Source organism: Scyliorhinus canicula, chromosome 1, assembly GCF_902713615.1.
Source record: "Scyliorhinus canicula chromosome 1, sScyCan1.1, whole genome shotgun sequence".
Lineage (NCBI taxonomy): Eukaryota > Metazoa > Chordata > Chondrichthyes > Carcharhiniformes > Scyliorhinidae > Scyliorhinus > Scyliorhinus canicula.
The window spans coordinates 260,104,697-260,125,692 of NC_052146.1; the positions used below are offsets into that span (position 1 = coordinate 260,104,697).

Consider the following 20,996-nt stretch of genomic DNA (forward strand, 5'->3'; position numbering starts at 1 on the left):
TCCTGGTGTCCCTGTGGCCTCTTGAACTGCTGCTTCCTGGCATTTTCCTCTGTATTATCGTTGAAGTTGAGGGGATGTTTTAGTCCGATTTTGCGGGCTAAATTCGGTCAAAGGTGCCTATTTTCCTGTCTTGCGGAGGAGAGCCACCTGATGTGCGATTACTCAGCACACCCCCATCACTGGAAGTCGACGAGTTGTCATTTTTAGACTATTCAAATCATTCCTTTGAACTGGTACTTGAAATGCAATATTTTAATGAGGCTGGATGGTACTCAGCATAGATTTATCAATTAAATCATCAGTTTTAGAAAAAGGGTTTTTTAAGCAAAAGAAAGGATTTCTTGGCATTGGCTGGCGGGGCGGGGGGAGGCAGCCTTTTGTTGCTGGTTCAACAAGCTTTTACTTGTTCTGCTTTAGAGCAAATATCCAAATACCTTGTGAATCTGAATACATTAGTCAAACTTGCGTAGTCAGGAGACTTACCGTTGCAGGGCATTTTTTTTCTTCTGTACGACCCTATCTTTCCCTTAGTTTTTTTCTAATGAGATGTTTCTTGCATCCCAATTCTTAGCTCTCCTCATGGCATGTTAACCCTAGTCGAGAGAGCAGATGTTTGTCAGTGAGTCAACCAACATATTCTATAAATAGATCACAGAGAGAGATATTTAGATTTTGACTTTCACTCATGAGAAACTGCAAACATTGATTTTTTTTTTTTAACCCAAAGTAGATTGTTCATGATTCATTGTTCAAAGTATAATAACAATCAGAAGTGTGGTTGTTGATCTTGTATGATCCTGCTCATAGAATCCTTACATGATAATTCTCTCGGGCGGATGTATATCTTGCCGTGTCAGCCTATTAATGCTCCATCCACAGCTATATACCAGTCAGTAATATAGTCCATGTTCTAAAGCAGGGGGATTCGATAGACTCTCTTAAGTTGCACAATATGGTGGTCGGGGACATGGGAGCTCCTATAGTGACCAGATGCAAGTGTCTCACTGGGTGTTAACCCAGAATCTAGGGGCGGCAGTTTCGATCCCTGCCCCGGGTCACTGCCCATGTGGAGTTTGTACATTCTTCCCATATTTGCGTGGGTCTCACCCCCACAAACGCCAAGATGTGCAGGGTAGGTAGATTGGTCACGCTAAATTGCCCCTCAATTGGAAAAAATGAATTGGGTACTCTAAATTTAAAAAAAAAAAAAGCAGGATCTAGAGCCAAAGCTTTGGTCTATACTTGGCAGGACCGTCTTTAGCATGGTTTGAACCCTCCATCTTCTGGCTCAGAATCAGGACTGCCACCACTGAGCCAAAGACTTGCTACAATGGGGAGATGATAGCCAATCAGAAAGATGAGAAAATAAAGTCAGTCCAGGTGTTTACATGTTTAAAATGTTTTCTGAAAGTCATCATTTAAAACATCAAATTTATAAAGGAGTATGATCTGTGGTACATTGTCGATTTTCCTACAACAATTTTATCAAATGAGATTTATTAACTGAAGCTGAGACATTTGCTGATCAGCACCTAAATAATTCATAAACTGTCGCTGATATGTTACCCTCCAAAAGGAAGATGTTTTTCTTCATAAATCCTGAAACTCTACCCAGCAGCATTGTGGACGTCCTACGTCGCACAGACTGCAGAGGTTCAAGAAGGCGGTTCACCACCACCTTCCCGAGGGCCATTAGGGATGAGCAATAAGTGCTGGTCTTGTTGGTAACACCCACAGCAGATGAACAAATATAGAAGAATTACAATGAATAGAAAAGTTGTATATTTTGATTTGTGAACCAAAACTAACTGGGAATAACTGCTTCCAACAATAATATTTTGTCTTATTTTTGTCATTGTTTCTTGAGGGAGTGGCAGGGACTGTACTAACCAGTTGGCACCATCTTTTCCTCCGGATTATCCTACATCACTTGCTTTTATTTCCTTACCAAATTCAGTCATGTGAATCTCTTTTATTCCAGAACAAAAGACAAATCTCCGCAAATGAAAGCAGTCAGATGATCCAGCTTTGCTTTATTCAACAAACCTTTCCCACAAACACTGCCATTAAATAATGTACAGGATAATTACAGTATTAGGTGACAGAATTGGGTTAAAAAAGCATGTGATGACTCAATCTCCTTGCACCCTCTGCTATCCCCCTCCCCTATGCTCTTTCTCTGTGTTCAGCCTTTCTTGGACTGATCACTGTGACCAAGCTCTTCCAGTTCAAAGGCCAGGACTGTCGCAGCAGTGACTGCTGAGGCCATTCTTTGATCAATTGTGATTCAAAGTCCATTGAAATAGTTTCATTTATATAGTAAATATTATAATGCAGTTAAACTGTCCACGAAGAGTTGATTTTTGGAGTGCAATGTCTGGTTTTTAGGTACAAAGTGCAGACATCCTGCTCGAGAAATGCCCCAAAGGTAACATGAATAATCTATACTTTTTTGGTCTTGATTTAAGAAGGAATATTGGCAAGATTACGGAAATAATTGTCTGGTCTGCCTAGTGTTTTCGTTGAATGAAATTACAAGGAATTGACTCCAGGATTCAAGTTGTTCCAGAGCAGAGAAACAGTCCACAGGTTAACTCATAGTTCAGAACAGACGCTTGACAGAAACGGCTAAGAACTCTATAACTCATTTATTGCTGCTTTTTGCATTTATCTAGTATGCATTTTAAAAGTAACAAATGTGAGGATTCCTGATCTGCCTTTTTAATAGCCTTTTAATACCTGTGCTTTAAAAAATATATACAATGCATTACTCAGTAAAACAGGAATTGCCAGAGTATCAAGAGCTATGGCATATCGCAGGGGACTGATAATGATTCCGTATCAGAGTGAAAATAGTATTTTCAAGTAATATCTGCGATTTTAAAAAAACTCCATGGTCAAAATCTGAAGCATCTAGTGCAGGGCACCATTCAAATCGAAAATACTCAGCCTAATATCAGGTCAATATAAGGGCAGCATGGTAGCATTGTGAATAGCACAATCGCTTCACAGCTCCAGGGTCCCAGGTTCGACTCCGGCTTGGGTCACTGTCTGTGCAGAGTCTGCACATCCTCCCGTGAGTGCGTGGGTTTCCTCCGGGTGCTCCAGTTTCCTCCCACAGTCCAAAGATGTGCAGGTTAGATGGATTGGCCATGATAAATTACCCTTAGTGACCAAAATGACCCTTAGTGTTGGGTGGGGCTATGGGGATAGGGTGGAGGTGTTGACCTTAGGTAGGGTGCTCTTTCCAGGAGCCGGTGCAGACTCGATGGGCCGAATGACCTCCTTCTGCACTGTAAATTCTATGAAATTCAATGAAGAACTAGTGGTTTGGCACTGTCAGTGTTTCTGCTGTAAAAGTCTGCAGATTCTCAAAGGATAAATTGGTAGTCATGGAGTTCTCCGCTTTTTAGATTCTGGAGAAAATGAACTTACGAATAGAAGATAACGTGATGAGTTTTGATTTGAATGGAGAGCTGAGAAGAATTACTACACATTGAAGAATATAAAAAGCTTTCAGCCGCAATAACTCTAGTAGCCTGAGTAAAATATATGAAGGTTAAAATTGAAGAAGATTTGAACCCTGAAGCCAGAGATATAACACTTTTAAGCTCCCAAGGAAAAGCAAGAAAGATAATTGTAGATTCAGTTCGGCTATGGAGTAGTACACAACTCTTGGATGAAGTTGGGCTTTACGTTAAGTTGAAGAATTGGGCGGAGGGTGATATTAGGCATAAAAGGCGGAACTCAATTTGTTGGAAACAATTTTAGCAATGGAGAAAATTTGAAAAGTCCATTGTAGATTAAAGAGGGAGGTGAGGCCAAGAATGAAGGACTTAAGTGGAGGTAAGGGGTACTAGCTGTATGGTGTGCTAGAGAAATTGCAACTGTCTTGACTCATTAAGTGAGTGTCGTTTCTATATTTGTCACATAGAGATGGAAAAGACACAATGCGTAAATATATCTGGTGTGCTTCAATTTCACTTTGTGCGGGGAGATGGGAAGAGAGGGAGAAACTAATGCCTTTTGAGACGACAACGTCGGTCACGTTTGTTGAGAAAAATCAGATCTGCCATGTGTCAGTGATATGTAATAAATGTTTTGACATGGGGGGTTTAGAGTATGGCTCATGAGCAGGGCTAGTGGTTTTTTCTATTTATAATGCATTAAGCATTTCTGGAGAAAAATATATTTTACTTTAATCAAATTAGTATAAAAAAGGGACACTGGGCATATAATTTTGATTGTCATTGGATTTATACCCAGACTTATTTTGAATGTCCACACAAAATGAAGATCTGTAAGATTGAAGCCCTAATTAAATCACCTGTATGTTGATCTTATTCAGAACAATTGATTCTGTTCAGGTTTGTGCATTTTTACTGTTGTATTGTTTTTTGGTATCATTTAATCAAGATCTAGGTTCTCTTGACTTTTTCATGTTTCTAACTTGTTATCTTGTTTCCTCTATTTGCACTGAACCTTAATTCTGATTGCTTTTGAGGGGCCCAAGTGAAGGTGAAGGCAGTGGCAGAGCTGACACTGCAAGGTGAGGTGCCACTGCTAATATTGTCTCAATGTTTTTGTGCATAACTATCCTTGTTGAAATTTTAGAGGGTATAGCAAATTGATATAGGGTAACAATTATCATTCAATTGTTCCCCTCCCTCCCGCACAGTAAAAAATGTTCGCTCGCACTTAATTTTATAGAAACTGTGCTTTGTCAACCTAAAACAAAACTGTTTTCAGTAAAGTAACGACCCACTTGTTAAGATTATAATGCTCAGACTTGTACAGTAATGTGCGTCATTCAAGCAAATTGAAGATAAATGACAGGATTTGAAGGATGCAAGCATTGGCCATGTTCTCTGCTCACCTTGCCTCTCCTCCATTATTGCCACCACCAACAGCTACTCTTTGTACTTATACAGCACCTTTCATGTGGTAAACTGCCCAAGGTATTTCACGGGGGGCCATGTCAAACAAAATATAGCACCAAGCCACAGAAGGAGGTATAAGGGCAAATTAACAAAACCTTGGTCAAAGTGTTAGGTTTAAGGAGTATTTTGGGAAGAAAGGGAGACAGAGGTTTAGGGAGGGAATCTCTGCAGCCTGACGACATGGCTTGCAACAAAAATTGGGGAACCACAGGTACCTTGGGAGGGTTCGAGGGATGGAGGAGATTAAGAGATGGGAACAGGTATGGCCATTGAAAATACAAATTGGACGGGGGGCACCACGGTGGCACAGTGGTAGCACTGCTTCCCTCGTGGCGCCGAAGTCCCAGTTCGATTCTGGGTCGCTGTCCGTGTGGAGTTTGCACATTCTCCCCGTGTTTGCGTGGGTTTCATATACTTTTTATAGAATTTACAGTGCAGAAGGAGGCCATTTGGCCATCGATGTCTGCACCGGCTCTTGGAAAGAGCACCCTACACAAGCCCTCACCCCCAACCCTATCCCCATAACCCAACCCAACACTAAGGCAAATTTTGGACTAATTAGCATGGTCAATCCACCTAACACTGCACATCTTTGGACTGAGGAGGAGGAAACCGGAGCACCCGAGGAAACCCATGACACATAGGGAGAACGTGCAGACTCACCCCCACAACCCAAAGATGTGCAGGCTAGGTGGATTGGCCACGCTAAATTGCCCCTTAATTGGAAAAAATGAATTGGGCACTCTAAATTTATTTAGAATATATATATATATATATATATATTTCTAAAATTAAATTTATTTAGAATTTATTTATATTTATGTTAGGCAATGACATGGAAACTCATCTCCGGGTCAAGTATAACACTGATGTTGCAGAGTTAGGTTCAGCCTCACTTGGGAGAGGAATGAAGTCAGTGGCTGGAAGACAGTGATTCTACCATGGACTAAAAAAACATGGCTCTGGTCTTAAAGGTGTAGTTTTCTACGGTCTTTGTTATCTTAGGTTGCTCAACAGTAGGTATTTATTAACTACATTGAAACTATATACATAGGTATAGTGAAGGTCCAAGCTGTCTCCATGCTTGCTTCTACACACAGCTCTGTCCAACACTACACTGACCCTATGTGCAGGTCATGTGTTCTCTTACATTGCTGTGTGGGTGCTGTACTCAGTCCCACATTTACCCTTTCTGGCCAGACCTGTGTACTACAGTATTCCCAATATTTAAGTGGAAAGAATCTTTGTTTATTCCAGTGCTGGATGCCAAACAAGTAATCAGACAATTTAGAAACTGTGGATGAGTCAGTAATGGCACTGTGAGGTAGAGCTGGGTTTCAGCTGCGTGAACGTGGAATGTGACTTGTGTTCAGATGATGCCACCAAGTGGAAACATGTATTTGGAAAATATGTATTTTGAAAAGGGACAAGGATAGTTCTTTGGGGACACCAGAGGTCATGGTGGAGGGCAGGGAGAGAAGTCATTGCAGGTGATTCTGTGGCTATGCTTGGATAGGTGCGTACAGCCCCATACAGCTGAATGACTGACTGTTAAATATCTACACTAGCTTGTTACTGGTAGTGCTTCAAAATGCTTTGGTTCATTTAAGAGCTTGCCTTATTTTTGTACAGATAAATTGATTTACTAGTGCAAGTGACATTACAACGACACTACCATCTCTCCATCTAGACTGAAATAAACCTAAGGCCCAGGCTAAAGCTCTCGTGACATGGGTTCAAATCCAACCATGAAAACTTGAATTTGTATATGCGGAATTGAAGGCTAGTCTCAGTAATTGTGACCATCTCGACTATTGTCGATTGACGTAAAAACTAATCTTTTAATGAGTTCAGGGAAGAAAACCTGCTGTCCTTACAGAGTCCGGCCTACATCTAACTCCAGACCCATAGCAATGTGGCTGACTCTTACCTGCCCTCTGAAATGGCCTAGCAAGCCACTCAGTTCAAGGGTAAGTAGGGATGGGCCAGAAATGCCAACCTTGCCAGCGACGCTCATGTCCCATGCAAAGAGTTTAAAAAAGAATAAAATAAAATGGGAACAAAGCAGTGTTTACAAGCAACAGCATAATACCCAAGTGTACCCTCAGTTGAAGTGCAAAATAATGTTTCGGATTCCTTCAAAATGTAAGATAAATCACTGATGTGAACTTGTACTCCCATTGCAATGTCAAATTTTATCTTACTGTCCCCGGTTTCTTCATAAATTTTATAGGTCATAGATTGAATCCTAGCCATGCTGTTTGCATTAATTCTAATTTATAGTATCAGGTGCAACACTGTAAAACCTTTTTATTGCTCTTTATTACAAACTTCGCATTACAACAGAATGTTATCCTTGGTCCCAGGAGAAACTTTATTTTTGTCAGTACATAAGCTCAAACTTCAACAAGGTGGATTCCCTTATGAAAACTATTACTAGTTTCCACAAGTTTATAGTAATTGGATTAGATCTTGTTCCTTACAAATGAGAGGAGAGCGAGGTACAGTAGATTGGTGAAGGCACCACATTGTTCATCGATGTAAGAGAAGATGAGAACATCAAAAAATGACAGAAGGTCACTGGCGGGGAGGGTACAGACTGTGAAAATGACGGTCCTCCCCAGATTTCTATTTGTCTTTCAGTGTCTCCCCATCTTTATCCCGGGGCCTTTTTTAAACAGGTGAATAAGGTGATTTCGGGCTTTGTGTGGGCGGGTAAAACCCCGCGAGTGAAGAAAGTGTTGTTCGATCGCAGTCAGGGAGAGGGTGGGTTGGCGCTGCCGAACTTTTGTAACTACTACTGGGCGGCTAATATAGCCATGATTAGGAAGTGGGTAATGGGGGGTCGTCTGTGTGGGAGCGAGTAGAGGGTAAGAACACAAGTTTGAGGGCACTGATAATGGCACCTTTGCCGTTCTCGCCGGCCCAACTCCACAAGCCCGGTGGTAGTGGCGCCTCTGAGAGTTTGGGGGCAGTGGAGGAAATATAGGAGAGCGGAGGGGGCATCGGTCTGGGCCCCCATTTACAATAACCATCGGTTTGTGTCGGGCAGGCTGGATGGAGGGTTTCGGAGATGGCAGAGAGTAGGAATCGAGAGGATGGGAGATCTATTTGTAGACGGGAGCTTCCCTAGTTTAAAGGATTTGGAGGAGGAATTTGAACTGCCAGTAGGGAATGGGTTAGATATCTGCAGGTACGGAATTTTCTGAGAAAGCAGGTTCCGACCTTCCCGCTCCTGCACCATGGGGGATACAGGACAGGGTAGTTTCCAGAACATGGATGGGAGAGGGGAAGGTATCAGATATCTACAAAACTTATGGAGTCGGACAAAACTCAGATAGAGGAACTAAAGGGCGAGTGGGAAGATGAGCTCGGGGGAGAGATAGAGGCAGGTCTGTGGGCGAATGCCTTAAGCAGGGTTAATACATCCTCACCATGTGCCAGGCTTAGCCTGATACAGTTTAAGGTAGTCCACTGGGCACACATGACAGTGGCCCGGATGAGCAAGTTCTTTGGGGTAGAGGACAGGTGTGCGAGGTGCTGGCGAGGTCCAGCAAACCATGTCCATATGTTTTGGGCATGCCCGAAGTTTAGAGGATTTTGGCACGGTTTCGCTGATGTCGTGTCCATGGTACTTAAAACACAGGTGGTGGCGATCTTTGGAGTGTCGGAAAAGCCAGGAGTCCAGGGGGCGAGAGAGGATGACATTCTGGCCTTTGCCTCCCTGGTAGCCCGCAGACGGATACTGTTAATATGGAGGAGACGCAAAGCCCCTGAAATTAGAGATCTGGGATAGTGACATGGCTGGGTTTCTCCGTCTCGAGAAAATACAGTTCGCCCTAAGAGGGTCAATGTTAGGCTTTGTCCAGAGGTGGCAGCCGGTCGTTGACTTTCTCGGAGAAAATTAAAATGTTAGCATAGGCAGAAATCTGGCCAGGGGGAGGGGGGTTGGCGGATGGTTAGGCTATTGTTTTATTGTTTGGGGGTGCAAAGAACGTGATAGGGTTGGAAATGTTTTATGTACCATGTTTATGTTGCTGCTGTTATTATAAAAATTACAAATACCCTAATAAAAAAAATTTTTTTAAAAAGAGGCAGAAGAAAGAAGAACAATAAGAAAACAACAGAAAATTACATTTACTCAAGACAGCAAAAAGAGGCCACATTTCCTACAAGACTTCATGAGGCTGAAATATGGAGAATGTCTAGGAGACTGAAATATTGGGTTTCCAGGAATGCCTGAGAGCACTGAAATCTGACCAGAAACTTTTGGGGGGGGGAAGAAAGAGAGAGACCGGAGGGGAGAGATGTCCCACAAAGGGTTAACTTGAACAGTCTGTGAAGTGACATATACTCCTGTGATCTGAGAGCCTAGGAGAAAGCAGCATGGAAAGGAATATAAGGGCGTGTTCTCATAACTGTAAATATGTTACAATAAAGTAGAGTGTTTGCAGCTGGCAGTCTTTGGGATTTACTGAAGCAAATCCATTTGGCTCTAAAATTCAGGATTTCTCCTTTCTGGCTGGAGAGATTTGATAAATGACTGGATTTAAAGTGTTGTGTTAACTTCTAGGAATATAATTCCGATGCATGTTTCTTCATCTGTGCATGTGGCCAAAATGTGACTTGTGTTGCTCTACAAAACCCTTTCGAGTTTGGAGATGCACTGTACTTTGTCACAGAAACTGCTGGAAAAGTAATGGCAAGTTTATGGTGCCCTCCATTAAAAAGTTTCTCAAACGTCCAGCACTTCGTGGCGAAGAGGAGCGTATGCTATAAAATTCTGATTCTCCACAGACTATTGTGCAATTTGTGTCACTGCCGCATTTGCTTCGACAAAACCGAAGAAATTGCAACCTCACTGTGAGCCTTTCTATTGAAGTTTATTGCTGGATTTACAATGTCAATTTATCTATCCTCGGTCATTTAGGGCTTGGAATTATTGTCATAAGGACCGGTTAGTTATATTATTAATAGTCTTGACATGTCTCTTGACCTTGGAGACCCAAAAATGGTATAATGAAATTGTGACGTCAATCTCTCTCTGGCAGGTATATTATCGTGCTGTTGGGTTGGATTTGCTTCAGTAAGTCCCAAAGACTGCCAGCTGCAAACACTCTACTTTATTGTAACATATTTACAGTTATGAGAACACGCCCTTGTATTCCTTTCCATGCTACTTTCTCCAAGACTCTCAGATCACAGGAGTATATGTTACTTCACAGACTATTCATGTTAACCCTTTGTGGGGCATCTCTCCCCTCTGGTCTCTTTCTTCTCTCTCTCTCTCTCTCTCTCTCTCTCTCCCCCCCCCCCCCCCCCCCCCCCACAAAAAAGTTTCTGGTCAGGTTTCAGTGCTCTCAGGCATTCCTGGAAACCCAATATTTCAGTCTCCTAGTCATTCTGAATATTTCAGCCTCATGAAGTCTTGTAGGAAATGTAGCCTCTTTTTGCTGTCTTGAGTAAATGTCTGTTTTCTTATGTTCTTCTTTCTCCTGCCTCTCTTTTTGATGTTCTCATCTTCTCTTACACTGATGAACAGTGTGGTGTCTTCACCAGTCTAGTGTTTCTCGCTGTCCTCTCGTTTGTAGGAATTAAGGCCTTCTAATTCTGCTGTTGGTTCAGGATAACCTGCTTCATTGTCTTCTTTCATTTCTGATAATCATCTACCATCAATCTGACACGAGTCGTAGAGAGGATTCAAATATTAGGCTTTAATAAGCTAGATGTGAGCCCTGCAGTGGTCATACAAGGAAAGGCCGACTGCCGCATGGTACGAGCTTTTATAACCATCCTCTCGGCCAATCGGCGGGGAGTCACGTGACTAGCCACAGCCAATTGGCAGAGAGGCACATGACTTGCCTGGGCCAATGGGCAGCGGGACTGCTGTACCAATGGCAGCCTGGTTCTAAGGTAATGTGATCTCCCTAGCCATACTTCCACAGATAATTGTGACCTCTCTGGTCTCTGATTTTCACTCTACTGCTCAATTACAATCAAAGCTCTTTTCTGTTTCTCCCTGTTCCGTCTGGGCAATCTGGGGTGGAATTTACCAGCTGTTCACGCCGGCCGTCACCGGGAAATCTCGCAGGCCATTCGAGCCCCTGGGTGGTCGGGACAGGACAGGGTAGTACCCTGGCAGGGCCACTGGGGTGTGCCGGCAGGGCCACCTGGTCACACTACCAGGCACTGTCAAGGTGCCTGGGTGCCAGATTGGCACTGCCAGCGGTCAGGCCTGGGGGGTGGGAGGGGCCTTGCCCATGTGAGGGGAGGGGGGGAGGGTTCGAGAGGGCAAGAAAAGGTTGGGGGATGAAGAGGAGGGTGTCCTGAAAGTGGGGCTGGGGGGTTTGGCCTGAAAGGGTGGGGGGGGGGGGGGGGGGGGAGGTGTGGAAATCTGGGCTACCATTCAAAATGTCACGCCGATCTGCGAGGAGCCACCTCGCCAGTGCAGGAAAAAAGCTTACCTGTGGCCTGTGACCTCGATGGGGGAAAAACTCCCTGGGCCCAAATAAAACTGCAAAGGGCCGGTGTATCGTAGGATGAATCTCAGCGCTGCAGCCGCCAAGAAACACCCCGCAAAACATGCCCGAAAGCAGACTTTGATTTATTACCACTGATTCGCGTCCAGTGGCTTGACATAACAATTGACGTAGGGCGCGTTGAGCTCTGTTAAGTATTTTTGAAATTTTACCACTTGATTCACCATTCACATGAACTTTTGTCATTCTCCAATGCTCCTTGGAGCTGGAAATTCTTTTCACCTCTGGTCGTCAGGGGATCAATCTATTTCTCCCTGGCGCACTCACTATATGACCAAGAAACATGATTGTTGACTGTGAAAACTTATACTCATTGTTGAGTATCAATCCTGCCTCTCGCAGTTCTCTGCGCCCTGCCCCCACTCTCATGTCATGTTCAGCTTGGGTGGACCCATGTATAAACACATCATCACCAGCAACAGCTAGACTGGGCTGCTGCCATTAATTGCTTTGTCACTCTGTCTCTTTATTTTCCCTATGTTATGTCTGACGAATTGAACATAGAACATGAACATAGAACATACAGTGCAGAAGGAGGCCATACGGCCCATCTTGTCTGCACCGACCCACTTAAGCTCTCACTTCCACCTTATCCCCCTAAATCCTCCCAATCTTTTGGGCACAGTAAGAAGTCTTACAACACCAGGTTAAAGTCCAACAGGTTTGTTTCAAGCACAAGCTTTCGGAGTACTGCTCCTTCCTCAGGTGAATGGAGGAAGGAGCAGTGCTCCGAAAGCTCGTGTTTGAAACAAACCTGTTGGACTTTAGCCTGGTGTTGTAAGACTTCTTACTGTGCTCCCCCCCCCCCCCAGTCCAACGCCGGCATCTCCACATCATGGCTACAATTTTTTTGGACACTAAGGGCAATTTATCATGGCCAATCCACCTAACCTCCACGTTTTTGGAATTCAACTGTATCTGTTAATTTGGGATTCAGGCTGTCTCTCTCTCCTCTGACGACTGATCAGTTTTGCCTCCTGAAATTGATTTGTTTACTTAATTGAAACTCCTTTGCCAGTGTCACGTCATCTCTGGTCTGCAAATCATCCACTTCTCCAACAACTATTCCTTCATGATTTAGCTCCTCTTTCAGGTTACTGTACTCCTGGGACGCGATTCTCCGCCCCCCACGACGGGTCGGAGAATAGCGGGAGGGCCTTCCCGACATTTTTCCCGCCCCCCCGCTATTCTCCCCCCCCCCCCCCCCCCCCCCCCCGCCCAACTCCCGACATGAATCGCTGGCCGGCAGCGATTCACAGCTGATAGATGGGCCGAAGTCCCAGCCCTTTACGCTGTTTTTACGAACGGCAAACACACCTGGTCTGGCCGTTCGTAAAAACGGCGGGAACAACTCGCTTTTTATAACCATGGCACCGATTGGCACGGCAGTACCACGGCCGTGCCAAGGGTGCCATGGGCCCGCGATCGGTGGGCACCGATCGTGGGCAGCGGGCCCGATGCCCGCGCACTATTTCTCCTTCCGCCGCCCCGCAGTATCCATTCGCGGGGCGGCTGAGGGGCATCCCGGCCCGCGCATGCGCGGGTTTCGCGCAAATACGCGATGACGTCATCCGCGCATGCGCGGGTTGGAGTCTTCCAATCCGCGCATGCGCAGCTGACGTCATATGACGCGTCAGCCGGCGCTAACTCCGGCAAGCGGGCTTAACGAAATTCGTTAAGCCCGTGATGCCGGAGCTTACGGGGTCGGGCTGCTAGCCCTTACGATTTCTCCCGTTTTGGGAGAATCGCGCCCCTGGTGTTCTGCTAATTGGTACAGATCATAATAAATGCGTTGATATTTTCGTAGCGTCTCTGGCTACCTTTATTAAACTTTGCATGCTCCTCGTGTTCTTGTGAAGATTGATCACCCATTGCATACAAAAGTGTAGTGAACTGCTCAGAGCCTGGCTTCACTGCATGACCATGCTACCATGCTGCCCTAGTAGAAGTAGAGATTTTTCTATCTTCATCTGCTTGCCACCATTACTATTCTCATTCGTTCTCGTTCTTTCTCTCTCTCTCTCTCTCTCTCTCTCTCCTCACTCTTCTCTCTCTCTCTCTCTTTCCTCTCTCTCTCTCCTCTCTGTCATAAGTAAGTTATTGTGTTTTGTGTTTGAGTAGTTTCAGAAAAATCCTGAAGACTGTCAACTGCAAACACTAACTTTATTGTAACATATTAACAGTTATGTGAACAGTCCCTTACACTAACTGCTTTCCATGCTGCTTTCTCCACGACCTGAGTGTATGAGTACAAATAGACACCACAGACTATTACAGTTCACTTTTTGTGGGACTACTCCAACACACTCCATTATACTACAGCAGGTTGTTCATTGAAATTTAAAAAAAATTTGTATCTATGTTTTGTTGGACATATCATCCATATTCACATTCATGTTGTTACATGATCATTTTCACAATGGAAAGCTGTTTAATTACTAGGAAATGGAAATTAGATTTTTTTCCCCCCAAAATAATAACTTTGGCTCCCTCGCCCTATTTCTAGGTCTGAGATTGATTGTTGTGCAGAGGAGGTTTACCAGGATGTTGCCTGGTCTGGGAGTGTTAGCTATGCGGAGAGGCTGAATAGACTCAGACTGTTTTCATTAGAACGACGGAGGTTGAGGAGTGACCTGCTCGAGGTCTACAAGATTATGAGAGGCATGGATAGAGTGGATGGGCAGGCCCACTTTCCCAGGGTGGAGAGGTCAGTCACTAGGGGGCATAGGTTTAAGGTCCGTGAGCACAGTTTAGAGGAGATGTGCGAGGCAGGACTTTTACGCAGAGGTGAGAGCCTGGAAAGTGTTGGCGGGGGAGGATGTGGAAGCAGATACATTAACGGCGTTCAAAGGGCATCTCGACAAATGTATGGATCGGATGGGTATAGAGGGATACGGCACTAGGAAGTGCTAAGGGTTTTGGCCAAGGATGGTATCATGACTGGTACAGGCTTGGAGGGCCTAAGGGCCTGTTCCTGTGCTGTATTGTTCATTGTTCTTTGTATTAGTTAACACCTCCACTAGCGTAGTGTCATTCACCCTATCCAGGTGGTAGAAAGTGAGCTAGATGAATCTTTGATTTTTATGGTCTGGGAATTCCTTTGAAGTCACTTACCCTGTTCCTGATTATGAGGATCATGCTGGTTCAATATTTCACAGTGCAAAACTTTTTGTATATTTTGTACATTTGCCCTCCCAGGAAGGATTACTTGGGTGAGGTACAGAGAATTTTAGGTAGAAAATTACAGGAATAACAAAGGGGTTTTATATTTGGTCGTTGATTTGTCCTGTATGTTTTATATTCTGAAGCTGGAAGCCACTAAAGTTATTTGTTGCATAACTTAATGCTTGGTCCAAAAATACTGTTTTAAAAGTTAATTTGAGAAATGACTACCAGTAGTTGAAATACTGTAAAACCAATCTATCTTCACTTACTTGTTTCCAGTGTTAGTCTACTGTTATCTGGAGCGCTATATTAATTTTCTAAACATGCTATAGATGTGTGTCCTTCGACAAACTTACTTGTCTTTAAACTTCCTTCTCCATCGCAAAGACCGATACCTGATGATTGAAACATCTACTGCAGGTTGTGGAGATAATTGCACCCCATCTATAGTCCATCAAAATCTACAGTGCAGCACTATTTAATACTTGTTTTCAAGCCTTAGGATTTCAATAGTTCTTTGTGGAAAATGGGGAGGAATGAACAGAATGTAATTAAAGAATCACACTGCTTTAGCACGGCTTTTTTCAAATTAACTGTGTTTTAGCTAGAAAATGCTGATGGTTGTATCCTACAGTGTAGAAGATGTTGCAAATTTGCATAATTAAGGATTCAAAGTATTTCTGGGATTTTCATTGTATTTAGAACAAGTTTATTTAGCACTGTAATGTATGCCATGGTTGTAAATACAGACCATGAATCCTAAATGTAGTTTCTATAATATTCTGCATGGACTTTTTCTATTTTCAGAAGTGTGCCAGGAGAAGCAAAGGACAGAGAAAGGGATGACTATAAAGATGCAAAACCAAGGTCTTTGAGGTTCACATGGAGCATGAAGACAACAAGTTCAATGGATCCCAATGATATGATGCGAGAGATCCGAAAGGTGCTGGACGCCAATAACTGTGACTATGAGCAAAGGGAAAGGTTCCTCTTGTTCTGTGTTCATGGGGACGCTCGGCAGGACAACTTAGTCCAGTGGGAAATGGAAGTCTGCAAGCTGCCACGTTTGTCACTAAATGGTGTCCGCTTTAAGCGAATATCTGGGACATCTATAGCATTCAAGAACATTGCATCCAAAATTGCAAATGAGCTAAAGTTGTAAAGAAAAACTGTAATTATGGGATCAGGGAAGTTTTTTTTGTGTGATGTACAGTTCACTCTTGAATGTACTGGTATTATTGCTAATGTGCGTGAGTTTGGCCACTGAACCCAATTCCTCATATCCAAATAAATTAAACGGTTAGAAATTTCCGTCGCAATAAGGTTATATACATTGTGATTCTAAATTGTAAAACCCAGGTCTGTATGGCTTATTGTGAATTAGCTTTTAAAAATTGTGATCTTACTTCCACATGTACAGGTAAGTATATTGAGCATTGTCACAGCTTATGTTCATATAGTTGTACAATAAAGAATAATACCTATCATCTACAGGTATTGTATAGCTGTGTCCTGATTTATGTACAGAAATGCCCATATTAATGTTCCAAGAAGTGTGTTTATGAGCTTTTGAAGTTCTTTAACACTAACTACATCTCTGGGTGTTAGATGAGAATTTTTGACTTCATTGTTATTGGAATCAAACCTTCCCTTTCCCCTAACTCCACCAAAAAAAAAAGCCATTATGATCTTTCAAATGTGTTGCCTAGGTGCCCAGTGCTCTTCCCTCCATACTATAATATTTTCATTAATAGCACAAAACAGCTTTTGGGAATATTGTCTCAGGAATTGACATTCATCTTTGAGGAAGATGGCCCTCTTTTTTTTTCCTTTAGTGCTGTATGAAGCTACAAGTATCTATCAAGTTCATTTTCCAACTTGTATAATAAAATGGTAATGCTCACATGTTAAGTGGTTGTATAATTTCCTATTCCACTGTAATCACCTGTGCTGAATAGTTTACCAGATTTCTTGTATTTATTCCAGGACAGTATACCTGTAATGTGCAGCATTTTAATTATTAGGCCTTCACCAATTAAAGGAGTTTTTTTCCTTTAAAACTAGTGATGTACTATGTAAAACCACTAGTACTGGTACATTTAATACTTGTTTTGTACCAAATTAACCATGTAGGTTAATTGTGCAATTGTATTTTATGTTGTAATTATTGTAATATTAGCATTTGATCCTGCCTGCACTCTTGTGGAGATTTAGAAAAATAATCAAAATCTTGTCAATGCACATGCTGTGATCAGATCTGGAACCCTGATCATCAGAAGGTGAACTAAATCTTTGTATGGTTGCATAAACATACAGCAGCATATGATTGAAGCTTTAGATTGTAAATATTATGTGATGTAGCTTCTTTCCTTTGGCGGTTGTGTTTCAGAATGACGTTGATTTTGTTGCCTTAGAAGATGCTTGGAAAGTTGTACTTGCCCCTCCCCCCTTGATGTTAATTGAGAGGAGTTCAGTGCAAGGTACATGAGTACATTTTCACTGGTGCACAATATTAAAACAAACTTGAAATGATCTGAACATGGCATAAGTTTTATTTCATTTTTTTTTTACCCTTTAGAGTAAATACATTTTTCAGATCATTTGATTTTGATGTAAGATAGCACCAAACGGTTCTCTGCTTTTTACATTTCCTCTCACTTTTATGCTGGTTTTCTTCTTTCTTTACAACTTGTTTTGCTGTACAAGAGATGTGAAAAATGTATTTGTACTTATTTTGTGAAAATGTTCTCAAAGAAATATTCTACGTCTTTGATGTGAAAATATCATTATATAAATATAATGATACAACAAATATGACATGAAGACCTAAAACACACCGCCCTAATATAATGTGACTGTGAGGAACGGCATGTTTTGTAGTCATGCTACAGGACACAGCTAACCTGAAAGGACAAAAAGAATTGATAGCAAGAATGGTTTTCTTTTTTAACAGGTGCCATAGTTTTGTCGATTGTGTTGTTTATTATGCAACAGATCTTATTTTTAAGTTTAAAAGATCAATGTTTGCTTTCAATACATTTGCTGATGTGTGAAATAATTTAAGAATGATCCCAGTTAATGAGGCTATCTCCTTGTTACTAACATTAAAGATGGTGTCTCAAATTAGTCATCAGAGATTCCATTTCTATTTTCTTCAACTGCTTGAGACTGAGCCAAACTGACAACACTCCTGAGTAGAGCTTCCGGCCCAGTCAATGCCATCTATTTTCTCCTCTATAATATTGCCTATGTTCGCCTTTACCTTAGTCAACCTTCTGCTAGAACACTGATCCGTTGTCCTGTTAAATCTCCGGACATGATTATACTACAGTAGTGCTCTACCATCTGCCACCCTCCGCCAATTGCAACTCGTCCAAAACTCACCAGGAAAGAAAGCCCCATTCACCTATCAGCCCTGTGTTTGCTGACTTACACAGGATCCCAGTCCACAAATGCATACATTTATAATCCTGATCCTTGCGTTGAAATCCCTCCATAGCCGCACCTCACTTGTGTTCCTCCAACTCTGGCCTCTTGTGTATTCTCAATTTCCTTCAACCCAGATATTGGCGTTGTTGCCTTCAGATGCCTATCTGCTAAGTAGCTCCATCTTTACCTCTCTCATCTCTTAAGGTTTTCATTAAGACAATATTTCTGACCATGGTTCCGGTCATCTGTCCCAATATCTTGATGCCAAATTCTGTCTGACAACACTTCTGTGAAGCACTTTGGGACATTTTACTGTGTTACAGATACTATGAAAATGCAGGTCCCTAAAATTGCTAACAGCACTATGGGTTCATTTACACCATGCGGATGCAGTGGTTTAAGAAGGCAGCTCACCACCACCTTCTCAAGGGCAGTTGGAGATGGGCAATAAATACTAGCCTAGTCAGTGATGCCCACAGACCACAAACGAATAAAAATAAAAGATACTTGTTGTAAGCCTCCTCATTTCTGTTCATACTAAACACACACCATTGTCGCATTAACAAGCTCTTCAAACAGGTTTTACAATGGGAATTTCTCAGCTTTACAATAATCCAAACATTGTTCTGTTGATCATATCTGTTTTCAGTCATTAGTTGAATATAATCATCCATTTGAACTGGGATATCTATATTTTATTTCCCTTCTTGGAAGTCTATCTCCAGAAATGGAGACGGAGGCTGTCACCTAATATTCACGAGACTCCCACAGTTCCCTTAACTGAACATCCTCGCACTCCACTTCCTGTAAGACCTTTATTCTATTCTCCCAGTTTCACCAGCTCTATCATATTTGTTCAGACAATGCAACCTCCCATACTAGTGCTTCTGATATGTCTTCCTTTTTCTTCAACCAACGGATTCTTCCCCCACCCCCAACTCCATTGAAGATCCTGCTAATGGGAGGGGCTGTAAAATCCACATTCTGGTCCACTCCTCAGCTACCTCCAATCGTCCTTCCCTTTCGATACAAGCATCAGAAATGAAACACCTATCCTTTATCCTCTTCCTTCTCACCATCCAAGCACCCAAAAACTTTCAAGTAAAATAGTGATTTACTTGCACTTATTTCAATTTAGCATATTGTATTCATTGCTCACAGTGTGGTCTCCTGTACATTGGGCAGACCAAATGCAGACTCCGGCTGCTTGATGGAACACCTCCATTCAGTCCACAAGTATGATCCTAGTTGTCATTTTAATTCTCCACCTTTTCTTCCCATGCCCTGTTGCAGTCTTCCAATGAAACTTAACACAAGCTGGAGGAACAGCTTTTGACTTTGAATTCCAACCTTTTGGATTCAACATGGAGTTCAATAGTATCCGGCCATAAGCTCTGCCTCCATCTTGCTCTGTGCTTTTGCTGGTTCAGTCTTGGTCTAATTTCTATCTTTTCCCTTCATGTTGCAACCAGCCAGCTGCTATTCAAACTGCATCTGGTCAAATGTTTTCTTTCTTTCCATACGCATTCCCACTCTCTTACCACCAACACGTGTGTTGATGTGGCAGATCACATCATAAGCAGCAATTGCAATATACTAAAACTGAAAGTACAAGAAAACTGTTGCCTCACTTGGAGAAAGTGTGTTTAGGGGCCTAGGCAGTGGGAAGGGAGTAGATGGGAAGGCACCTATTATAGGAAACTGTCATGGGGGAAAAAGTGGGATGCTTGGGGTTGTTAAATCGATCGGGTGTTGCAAACAATGATTTAGTTGGAGGACTTCCAGTGGCAGCCATAGAGTGAGTGGTCGCACATTTGGCTCCCCAACACGGGTTTTTTGGTCCTTCCCCACCTGAAGGGTGTAGCATTTGAGGGAAAAAAGGTGCAGGAATACCCAGGGAAGGTAATGCTCCTCTGGTGTGGCTGGTGCATGGATCAGCGGACGAGGAGCACTACGAAAAAGAAAGCATTTGGAGCAGGAGAGTTTACATGGTGCGCCACAGGTAAAGATGGTGGAGTGCAAGGGGGGCACGCTGCCCATCCAGTGGTTGACGGAGCAGCTGGTAGAGTTCTTGAACAAGTTCCAGCAGCAGAGGGACGAGGCCCTGGAAGACCTGGCCACGGTGGTGGAGCTGCTGAGATCTGTGATTGAGTGAGTCGAGCAGAGGCTGGAGTCCCAGGGCCGGGCAATTCAGAAAGTGGAAGAGGCGGTGGGAGAGTAGATGGGATCGTAGGCAGCAGAGTTGGGAGTGATGCAAGAAAGCCAGAAGAGGCTCAGGAGAGGCTGGAGAACCGCTCCAGGAGACAAAATGTGAGGATTGTTGGGGTATCTGAAGGTGCGGAGGCTGCTGTGTATGTGGCGAGAATGTGGGAGAAGTTGATGGGGTAGGAAGATTCTGATTGGCCTCTTGAAGTGGTACCGAGTGCACAGAGCCCTGAGGAGAAGGCACAGGTGGGCTAGCCGCTGAGCGCGATCGTGGTGCAGCTGCATCGCTTTTTGGATAAGGAAAAGATCCTATGATGGGTGACGCAGACCAAGACGTGTACCTGGAAAGGGAGTGAGGAGTTGGTGAAGAGGAGGACCAGGTTCAACTAGATAAAGGTGGCCCTCTTTGAGAAGGGGGTGAAGTTTGGAGTATATCTGTCCTGTCTGTAGGTGACTTTCCAGAAGCAGGAGCTTTATTTTGATTTGCCAGAGGAGGCGACGGACTTTGAGGGACATTGGACTTGGAGGAGTTGTATGTGCTTTTTAAAATGCCTGGGGCAGGTCTTGGCGAGGGAGCAGTGATGGTGGGTGTGCCTTTTGTTACTTTTTGTGTGTTGGTGGTTGGAATGGTCAGGGGAACTGAAGGGAAGAGGAGAAGTTGGAGGCCTTGGGCGGGGGCCATCACACTAGCTGGGCGGGCTAGTTACAGGAGTGGTGA

At 43.3% G+C, this 20,996-nt stretch overlaps 1 protein-coding gene across 3 annotated transcripts in view; it reads left to right on the forward strand.

Moving 5' to 3' along the window:
- mark1 (MAP/microtubule affinity-regulating kinase 1) overlaps window positions 1–17,182 on the forward strand; it is a 238,545-nt gene extending 221,363 nt beyond the window's left edge. For 2 of the 3 annotated variants that reach the window (XM_038812032.1, XM_038812040.1), the window contains exons 17-18: window positions 4,505–4,549; window positions 15,452–17,182. In XM_038812032.1, coding sequence (XP_038667960.1) covers window positions 4,505–4,549; window positions 15,452–15,806 — 400 coding nt within the window. In that variant the 3' untranslated portion in view covers window positions 15,807–17,182. The remainder of the gene's footprint in view (window positions 1–4,504; window positions 4,550–15,451) is intronic. The other variant, XM_038812042.1, reaches the window with a different exon arrangement.
- Window positions 17,183–20,996: the final 3,814 nt, after the last annotated feature.